General features: G+C 36.4%; 1 protein-coding gene across 1 annotated transcript; it reads left to right on the forward strand.

Moving 5' to 3' along the window:
* Window positions 1–38: 38 nt before the first annotated feature.
* Window positions 39–6,889, forward strand: LOC135689363 (uncharacterized). Its single transcript, XM_065206557.2, has 5 exons — window positions 39–1,085; window positions 2,003–2,117; window positions 2,737–2,882; window positions 4,131–4,179; window positions 6,693–6,889. The coding sequence occupies exons 1-5, from the start codon at window positions 568–570 to the stop codon at window positions 6,768–6,770; spliced, it is 906 nt and encodes a 301-aa protein (XP_065062629.2). The 5' UTR covers window positions 39–567; the 3' UTR covers window positions 6,771–6,889.
* The last annotated feature ends 3,748 nt before the right edge of the window (window positions 6,890–10,637 follow it).

The following is a 10,637-nucleotide window of genomic DNA, read 5'->3' on the forward strand; positions in this document are numbered from 1 at the left end:
TCACAAAAACAAGTTCCATAACTCAAATTTGATGATTTCACCCGTCTATACTAGGCTCAATGTTTGCGATTGATCACAGTCTTTGATATACTGTACAACTGTACAGTCTAGGTGGGAAGGGGCAAAATATAATCCATGAATCAGACTAGGCAACCTGTAGTAAATTCGGGAGTATAGCAAAATATAAGAAAGACACAAAGAACCCAAAGTGATCATTAGTCCAAGCTAGTTTTCAAAACCATCTCGGCACGAGTTATCTTATAACAAATTTGCCTGGTTGTTTTCTGCAGTGGATATTCCTTCCTGTCTTGAAACAAAAACCTCTTTAAGGGGAAAAGGCTTCTTTCACCCCCGGAGAACACACTGCTCATATTCTAATGTTTCATGATTTCTTAGCAATCGAATTTTGGTGAGCATTTTAATGATTTTCTTTTCCTCTAAAAAATATAATTTGAAACTTCCAAAGGCTGTTTTTGACAAGCCTCTAGCCCAGGAAGCCTCGTGTACAGGAAAAGATGGTAGCTCACCATCGTGAAATTTTTGAAGTTCAGTTTCTCGAACAAAATAATGCGGCTTCTTGTCCATCTGAGATTTTTATGCGGGTTAACATCGAATGATAAACATCCGGAAATTTTAGTTAGGCCAACTAGTAATAATGATGAAATGGACTTCAGATTTCGTCAAAAAGCCAGGAAGCACACCTGCCTAGCAAAGCCAAAGAAGAATCTGGACTGTAATGAAAGTAATGTACACCGAACTTCTGATTTGGTTATAGAAATGATTGTTCACTGGGAATTAGCATCATGTCTAAGAGTTGAACTAAAAAGAAGTAAAGCTTTTCGAAAAGGATTTATTTTATGGTTGCTACATGATCTGGAAGATAATGAAAGATTTTATTGTGAAGATTACACCCTCAATCAGAGAAATATTGTTACAAGAAGAAGGCATTCAAATGCATGGATAAATAACATCTCGATAGACGGAAAAACAGATAATGATACAAAAGTATATAAGAACAGAGTATCGTTGACAATAATTGCACTTAGCCCGCCACAACTCCGGAATTTAGAGGCAGAATTGAAGTGGTAAGGAAAAACAATTCTGGAACATTTTGTCGATATTCCCACTGGAACACAAGCCTGCTTTAACCGAATTTGCAAAAACGCATTGAAAATTTTTCCAAACGTGAATTTGATATGTTTCTGTTAAAAACTTGTGCATGCAAATACAATACTCCTAAGACACAGCATTTTCTAGCTTGAAAATATAGTGAATAACTGAAGAACAATGTTTTCTTAATTTTCTTATGTACAATCTTACATAGAAAACCGCATGCTTTGTTCCTTCAACTGCAGGCTTTGTTCCAATCTGCAACCATCAACCAGTAAATGTAAAGCACTGTCCTATTCTGCAACATTGTATTGAAAATTTGTCCTATAGGAGTTGAGTTTGACTTTAAGCATAGGAATTTTTACTGCTTTACATATTTTTATATTTAAGTATGTAAGGAATATAAATTATACCCTTTCAGCTTAAATATATGATTTTGTTTAACCAAAGAGGATTTTACTTGTGGTACTATTGTGAATTTATTCATTGTGAAACTCTTATCTTCAAAAAGAGGATTTTTTGCACTAGCTCAAGTATTTTTGTTTGAGTATTCTGGTTTCCGTGAGAGTACTCTGTCAACAATTTACAAGCATAGCAAAATTATGAAGTAAAATATTCTAAAACACTCCAGAACTTCTGGCTTAATCTTTTTCTGTATTACTTGCAGTTTTCTAATTTTGAAATGCAGTAAATTAACTTTGCAAAAATGCATGAATTTAATCATAACTGATCTAGTTAACTTAAGGTTAATTTAAATGCAAAGTTTTTAAAATTGAAAACTTCTAAATTTGGCTTCTTATGAGTAGTGTCTTCTATCAGCCATGTTTCTTGGAAGCTTACGTGGTTTTTTAGCTGCACCTATACAATGACTCTGATGCTTTTTCTTAATTAGGTCGTCCCTACTGATGCCTCTTGTTCATCAAAAATTCTGTCTCGAATATATCCTTGCTTGCCTTTCAACTCTTGGTGGAGCTTATTCATCACTAGGTGAATGGTCAACAAACCATGTAAGTCTTAGTATCTCATTCATACTGATTTTCCTTCAGGACGGAACCTTTGCATTTTTATAATAATGTGATAGCGCCCTGTAATAGTTTAAGTTCGTGGATGGGTGTGTCTAGCGAAACTATCCTGAGATCATCTGGAGACAGAATGTTGGGGAGATCAATGACAATCAAGGTCCTGCAAAGACAAGATACTTAGGGAAAGAGTGAGAGAGATAACCCTAGCCCCCTGCCCCCACCCAATGCTGTAAAAACATCATTCATACTGATTTTGCTTTAGGATGGAAGCTTTGTGTTTTTATAATTATGTGATAGCGCCCTGTAATAGTTTAAGTTCGTGGATGGGTGTGTCTAGTGAAACTATCCTGAGATCATCTGGAGACAGAGTCTTGGGGAGATCAATGACAATCAAGGTCCTGCAAAGACAAGATACTTAGGGAAAGAGTGAGAGAGATAGCCCTAGCCCCCCCCCCCCCCCACCCAATGCTGAAAAAACGTTATAAAGAAATATTTTTGTGTGACTTTTTTAAAAGCACTGGTTTAGCCTGTATGCTTTCATTTATAAATGAATCTTTGCATATTTTTTACATTTAGTTAGAACGACTGTTTTGTATTTTTTCAGGCCAAAATAGCTGGTAATATCTCACTGAAGCAACTGACAGTGGCATCAAAACTTGGTAATCCTATTTTGGCATCACATTGTCGTTTGTATCATGCACATAGTTTAATACAAACTGGAAAGTTCAGATCTGCAGCTCATATAATTAGGTAAAAAACTCTTGCATATTTTGTTGTTTCCTTTATTATCCAATATCCTAAAACTAAGAAAGTTACAAGTTTGGTAAGGAGAGCAAATTATTATACACTTAGTTATACAGTGGAACCCCGCCTTTCGGACACTTCGTTAATACGGTCACTTCGTTATTACGGGCACTTTTGTTTGGCCCGGAAAAACGGCCATACATAGTTTCATAAAAAATCCGTTGATGCGGCGCCCCTTAATACGGCCAACGGCCACATTTTGCGATCCCAAATAACAGGATTCTTTATAATTTCACCCCGTTAATGCGGCCATTTGTATTTAGCAAAACTGCATTAACATCAAATAATCCCTTTAATTTTGAATAGGAACTTTTCATTATTGAAATCGCTTGCTTTTTTTCTTCCCGCTTGCTTCTTGCTATTTAAATCTTAGACTTTGGTATGTTTGGTGGTTGTGCTTCACAGAGAGGTTATTGTCCGTATCCAGTAGGCTCTTCTGAAGTTTAACACATTTTTTATGTTCCGCAAGTCTGTAAACGCAATACCGTACCCACCACCTCAATTTACAGCTTTCCAACAATCTCACATTTGCTTTGCATCCTGATTTTGGTAGAAAACGCCAAATGATCCCTGTTCATTGCTTTGTGCTTGCTAGTTCACGTTGTGCCAACTACATTCTTGTCTTGTTTTGTTTGTAGACCTTTTTTTACAATTTCATCTACATTCTCTAGAAGTTTTCTTAAATTAACATCTAACAGATGCCTAGGATATTTTTATTAACATCTACCACTTAAACTCATAAATTCGACGCTTCCTTGTTAATGCGGCCAATTTTTGGTGGCCCGTTGGTGGCCGTTTCAACGTCTTCAGTTTTATTTCCTTTACGTTAATAAAATCGTTAGGAATGATGCGCCTAGCTGGAGATCATCAAAAACTGCCAAATTTTTTTTCATTGATAGAAATGCTCTCAAATTAGATAAATTTTGCCTGATTGGGTGTGGGGGGCTGCATCACCTATTTTTTCGATGCCAATGGGCTCCCTGCTGCATTTTGAATGCTCAGATACTCCACTACGTTTTCCAAAGGTGCCCAGTCGCTTTCCAATGTCACTATCCTTTCTTAGTGTGCTATATTCGATCTAGACTTAAAACTTTAGTTTTCATTTCTTTAAGGATCAATGTAGCTTTTTAAGGACCTTACTGTGTATCCGCCCGTAATGAATTTGGATTAAATAATAAAATCTCCATTTTCTAGACATGAATACACAATTGCCAATTCTTCATTGGGGAAATGTGATCCGAAGGTATGTACCTTTTTGTCTCTTGTTCTGAAGCAGTTTCCTCCCTTTCCTTTAAAACCGCACTTCTTAATCCTGGGTGAGTGGGACGACGGAAGTTCTCGGTTACGAATTGAAGTAGTCTCGCTCTCAGAATGGTGACATAATATTTGTGTTGTGATTTATCTAATTTCCAGCAGTCCAAGACGGATTCAATGGTCTTTCCGATCTGGATTAATGTATATGATCCATTTTTTCGACTTTGGCCTAAAATCATGCCAAAGTAGGCCCTTTCTAGAACGATTAATGCCTAACGGTTTTTTATTACTAACTGGAAGCGTTAAAACGGGGTGCGGAAAGATTGTATCATATTGAATTGAATTATCTTTCGAAGTTTAGATGTGAAGTCTTTACTTGGGAAACTGCTACCACACTGTTCTCAACTACAAATGCCGTTTCTTTCTCGTTGGACAGTGAACAGTCTACTTTATAAGAGCACCGGGGCTCGGTTTGCCAATAATAGGAACATCGTAAGAACGTGAAAATGTTTAGAAAAAACGGTAAAAAAGACGGTAGCAACGTGTGTTTCAATGGTAACACATTTTATTCCCCTGTTTACTTAACAAAACAAATTTTATCAGCTAATCAGTTGTTGAGATATAGATTTTAGAATAAGAACAATGTTAAGAAATCTGCAGCCGTTGCTCAAAATATTAGAACATTGGACATTGGTTGAAATTTTAAGGTGCATAAATACTATCTGATCAATATAGACAAGAGACATCCTCGTAACCTCGGCAATCAGTTGCTAGAAATTGCAACCTATTGATGAGTAATCGATTCAGAAAGCAGTTATAAACAGGTAGGAAAAATTAAACTTGTTTGTAGGTGGGAGCAGCTAAATCGTTTTCTGCTGTGAGCAGGCTCTCAAAGAATACCCCCAAACAGCATAATAATCCCGAGGGACAGATAGGGGCCCGAATGACAGATAATTTTGCTCTAACTTCTTTGTCACATAGTTGGATTGCTGAAGAAGTAACCTGCGAACGTCACACCTTACAACAAGTAGGCAGCGTTGCTAAGTTAAATGGACTGGGGGCAAACGAAGCCAGCCTGGCGGAAGGGGTCTGAAAGAATTATCATGAGCAAGCCCTTTGGGATGCCATAAAACGCCCCTTTTTTTAAAAGAAATATGAAATTTGAGATATGCTTATGATACTGGTACATTTTCAAAAACATCAGTATTCTGATCATTTAAGAGGGCGGCTGGCTCCCCTTGCTTCCCTTCCTGTTGCTTACAATGTTCTTTTGCAGTATCTCTGGTACCTCAGGCCTTTGGTACACAAGGTCCCACATTAGTCGCAAATGGCTACAGGATGTATTTTTGTGTTTCTTGTGCCCGTTTGCTGCCATGACTATAAAACAAGCCACTAGGGCCTTGTTTTTGTTTTTACTGCATAATTCAAGATGTAAGATGCCACCTTGAAATCATTTTATGAATGACAACATGCTAGATAAAAAAAATTAAGGTTACAAAGATGATGTTAAGGCATTGCATGAAACGTCTTTCTGAAGACATCACAGATAATCCAAAATCTGATGTGTAGGAGATTTTTCTCTGCCTGTCAGAGTGCACATGGTGTACTCTGAGTACCCGAGCCTCAAAGACTCAATATAAGTAAAAACTGTGGAGAGAAATTGCGAAGGAAAACTAGGGAGAAATGTAGAGGCGAGGATCCAGAGTCTTGTATCTCCCTTCTTTCACCATTCCCTATATCCTTTGACTATCCCAGGCTCTTGTACCTCGGGTAGCTATAGAGCGTGTCATTCGAGTACATTCATTTTCAACATTTTCGAAAGTTGAAAAACAACCCTACCCAAATTAAAAAAAGATAAGTAACTTTTATAATTTGCAGCTTTAATTTTTCGAGTTTACACTCGAAAAAGTCTTGACATTGAACATCACTGTATCTTGCGACACTACACTTGACATGCAGTTTGCATTCATTCTCAGTAAATTGCACACTCAGGTAGTTTCCATTTAAAAATTTGTTTTGACTTCAACTTGACATTGATGAAGTTCAACGAGCTTAATTGTTTACAGATCTCAACAGAGTTAGTCATTCTAGGAAAACAAAATTTCTTGATCACTTTGTTAGTTTATCTCTGAATGTGAGTGAACTATTTACTTTACCTTGGAAACACGTTTAAAAAAATCATTACCTAACAAATTTAAGAAACATGTAAGAAACTTTTGATAGCAAAATGACTAGAAAATTTAAGAAACTGCCTACCAGCACCTGACCTCAGTTTCATATAAAATAAATACGTGTACTTGCATCGAGAAATTTCAACGAAAATTTACGACGAACTCCTTTTTTCTCATTGAACACCTTCTTATTGAAAGCTCTCTAAACGTGCTTAAAGAGTTACCCTCGTCCCTCGGTACCAGAACCATTTAAGTTATGTCAGTGATGTCGTTTTTGTCACAAAGGCACTTTATCATGTGCAGTAAATTACATGAATTTTTTCTGTTCTAGTTGCTGGTTTGCTGCAAAGCAGCATGGACAAGATTGCTTTATTTCCAGAAGAGACAAGCTAAAACTGCCAAGTCATAAAATGATACATGGAATAATAATGTCATAAAATGGAATAACAATCAATTAATGTAAAATGAAAAAAAATCAAGGCCACTGATGTTTAATGATTCGACGAGAAATGGTGAATAAACTTGTTTCCCTGTGTTATTTTTTATTGCATGACATTCTTACTAGTTTAAGTTGACGATTTGAGATTAGAGATTACACGCGATTACTTCTGCCAGCTCTGTTAGTGTTAGCAATGAGTCTTTAAAATTACATTGGTTTTCACACAAAGCAAACTTGTTCTATTTGCTTTCATCGCCCCGTGTTCTCTCTTATTTCACCCCCTTTTCACCGATTTGATCAAACCAAGCCTTTTTGAACAATAATGGCGGCCACGGTTCGTGGTTTTCCTCCAGGCGTGAGAACACATATCAGACTGGCAGAAAATACTGGCATGCGTATCTTGTTATTTGCGCGTGAACTTTTGCGATTGTTCAGCGATGACAAATATGACGTCATAGCCGACGGTTGCGCCAAGGTTTTGACCAATATAGCTTGAAGGCGTGAAGGTATAAGAATGCCGTAATTTCCTAAAACCACAAACACTCAAATCAACTCTTTTCAGACTAAATTGCACTTACATGAAGTCAGACTGCATGAAAATTAGACCAAAATGAACTCGTCTTCTTCATTTATAAATGACATGGCCTGGAAATTTAGAGTTGATATATTGTACATAACCTCAAATCTGCATTATTTTGCGCTTTTCGTGGTTTTTCAAAACCCGGGAATCTTTACGTGCGAAATTTTGTGAAAATCAGTGGCGAATTGTTACATAATAAACTACTTGAACTATTTACATAATAAATGTACTTGAACTATTTGGAATATGTTGGACCGTTACCCTGGGCACCAGAGCCGCAAAAATTTAACGGCAGCAAAAATAATGAGAGCTGCGGAGGCGAAGAAGAGAGACGAGGAAAGAAGAAAGTGTGACGTAAAATGGGACTTACCAGAAAATACAAGAATGCTTATAGAGCAGCCAGGAAACGTGTAGAAACTTAGTACCCTTGTACTTTAGACTTATTGGAGGGGCACTATTATTTGAGATTGTTCTAGGATAAGGAGTGATTGTTTGTAAGCAACGAAGGTTTTTAATAATTTCTAGAGGAGCACGAGTCCCCCCAAGAATAATAATAGCTATGAGCCCTAGAAACACTTAGAGACAAGTTCGTTATCAATCCATATAACAAAGGTCTGACGTAATCGTCGATATAATCTTCGAAGAGAATCTTTTTAAGGCTTTGTTTTTTAACATAGTTAGGTTTTTGTATTTATATTGCTTCTTGTCTATTTTAACTACTTTCTAGTTTAAACATACGACTATTTTAAGTAAAGGACTTGTTATTCTAAGAAGAAACTTATGATTTTCACATCACCAAATTCCCAAATCAAGACTGCTTTACTTTCTTCATACTTTCTAAAGGTTTGAGGTTATTTTCACAGGGAAGGATGAACGCTTTCGTAGTATTGGCATTTTCTTCATTCTTCAAAAAGTGTTCAGTTTTATTCCACACGTGTATGGGCTTCGCAAAACAAGCTTGATAAATTTTTGTTGAAGTTTTTTAATTCATCTTCAGACAGTAAGACAACATGTAATGAAAAAGAACCGTTAAGTTACTCTCTACTGTTGTGTCATGAATTGCTCTAGCATGCCTTAAATGCTTTGCTGTTTTAAACGATTTTCAAATTGTTTGCTATTCTCATTACTCATCAAATTCATTTTCTAATTTTTGAATTACGAGAATTCAGAAAATTAAAGTATTCATTAAAGAAATTAACTAGATTTAGACTAAAAGTTTCTGTTTGAGACAAGAGCTATTTCTGATTTAAAATTCTGGCAACATATTGCGCAGGTGAATTTTACTGTAGCAGTAAACTGATTCTTGCAACCAATTTCCATTGAAGTTGAAATCATTTTGAATTAAAACCCGTCCAAACCAAAGGAGACGTGTTTGCATTTTCTCGACAGTAGGATACAATAATTTTTGTATGAAGCTCGGGACAAGCACTCAGATTCTTAAGTTTCTTGTTGATTTCAGTGCTTAAAGGTCTTAAAAATTATCTTGAAAACCTAATGCTGATTTTTAGTAGCAAAGAAAACGTAACATGGAGCTATATGAAATAGAACACATAATAAGACACAGGGCTGCCAAGAAGTTTTGGAAGCCCTGGGACAAAAGCAATGGACTAGGCCCATGGCGAGTAAAAATTTTTGCAACCACGCCCTTTGGAGTAGCTCAAATTCACCCATTCGCTCAATATGTTTACATTTTTAACTGTAATTTTGTTACTTTTGATTAATTTCATTTTAAATGGAATTCGTTACTTTATGAGGCCCCCATAGATCTCGAGACCCTCTCGGCGGCCCTGCATCATGAAAAGGATCCTTCTTTCAAATTTTCTGAGTCAGTTAAACAGGACAAAATTGCCTGATCATCGAAAAGAATCATTTCCACCACATGGATTTCAAGAAGGATTTTCGAGCAGACTCTTAATGTTAAAGGTGATAAGTGGTTTCTTAACTTGTTGGTCATCCTAGGTCCTGGTTTCTCACAAACGATTTACTATAAAAGATGAGTGTAAGCCTACCTGTCAAAAGGATTACCAATAATCCCATCGGAAAGGCTGTACATCAGCTGTATCTGTATCTGTAGTGTTTTCAGTTAGCAAAATGTAGACACCTTCCGGAACTGACCCTTAAGTATAACATCTTTTTGGAATGATATCTTTATATATATATATATATCTAAAAGCCACATCAAAAATAGAATTTTGAGGCAAAGGCGGAAATTGTTTCATAAATTATATCCCTTCTAGTCGAGTTTCTAGATTTCAGGAAAGAGGCTGTTAGACTATTTCGGAAGAGAGGTTTATGCACTTGTCTGCGGGAATGCAAAGTCTCCTGGAATTCCCTGAGCTAAACAAGCCATTTTGTTCCACTCCATCAATGAAAACATATATAAATTGATTTTTAACAAAAACACTTAATCAGAACCCCGAATACACGCTACACCTCGATTGCTGAATAATTCTTCATTTCCTTTTCTAGGAGGTTTTTTCCAAACTCTGAATTTGAATGACGTCCTTTTTTATTTTGATTGGTTTTTTCAGTTTTCCTTTTGCACGTACGATTGTAACAGTCTTATCTATCGTTGCAAACCATCTATGTAAATGAGAGGTTCAAATGAAAGTTTTTCATTATTGTATATCATTTCATTACAACAATTGTATTTGTTAAAGCAAAAGGTTGAAAGATCTGGCCCAGGCTCCCAAAAGTTTGCCCACCCCTATTGTAAATAAATGTCCATCAAATTCTCATCACGAGCAGTGCACGACGTTTACATTTTAAGCAATCTTCTGGACTCCAATGCATACTTAAATTGAAGTATGAAGAACGCCGTTTAATGGGCTTGGACATTCGTACTTTGTGAAAAGTCAACCAAAAATTACATTTGTATATTACTAAAAAGGTTTTTTGAAGATTTGGACTTAAAAAAAGCTGGTTAATAATGAAAGGAAGAAGTAACAATATTTGGGTCGCGGAAAACTCAAATAGAATTTCCCGTTAATGTGATAATATTATCCGTTAATAATCTCCAAGCCTGTCGAAAAAATCGCGGTAAAACTTTCGCCAAAAGTCACCACGATAAAAGCACCGCACGTGGGGCATAGAGTCAAATTTAGAATTCATCACAGTATGTGCATATCAATATTTGTCAGGTTTTTTGAAAAAACTTGTCATCAAATTGAGGCCTTTTCCCGTTCTCTGTTCTGATTGTCACGCCGAATAAACAAACAAGGATGGCGGCCATAAACTCCTTAAATGAAGCCGTCAAC

The sequence above is a fragment of the Rhopilema esculentum genome, chromosome 5, assembly GCF_057945365.1.
Source record: "Rhopilema esculentum isolate cy_ngs chromosome 5, ASM5794536v1, whole genome shotgun sequence".
NCBI classification, from domain to species: Eukaryota; Metazoa; Cnidaria; class Scyphozoa; order Rhizostomeae; family Rhizostomatidae; genus Rhopilema; species Rhopilema esculentum.

What these genes read in the sequence shown, in the direction of transcription:
- LOC135689363 (XM_065206557.2), top strand. Translation starts at nt 568, where the DNA reads ATGCGGCTTCTTGTCCATCTGAGATTTTTATGCGGGTTAACATCGAAT. An exon ending in TTAGAGGCAGAATTGAAGTG is followed by an intron (nt 1,086 to 2,002) that starts GTAAGGAAAAAC and finishes TTTCTTAATTAG; the next exon opens with GTCGTCCCTACTGATGCCTC. An exon ending in TGGGGAAATGTGATCCGAAG is followed by an intron (nt 4,180 to 6,692) that starts GTATGTACCTTT and finishes TTTCTGTTCTAG; the next exon opens with TTGCTGGTTTGCTGCAAAGC.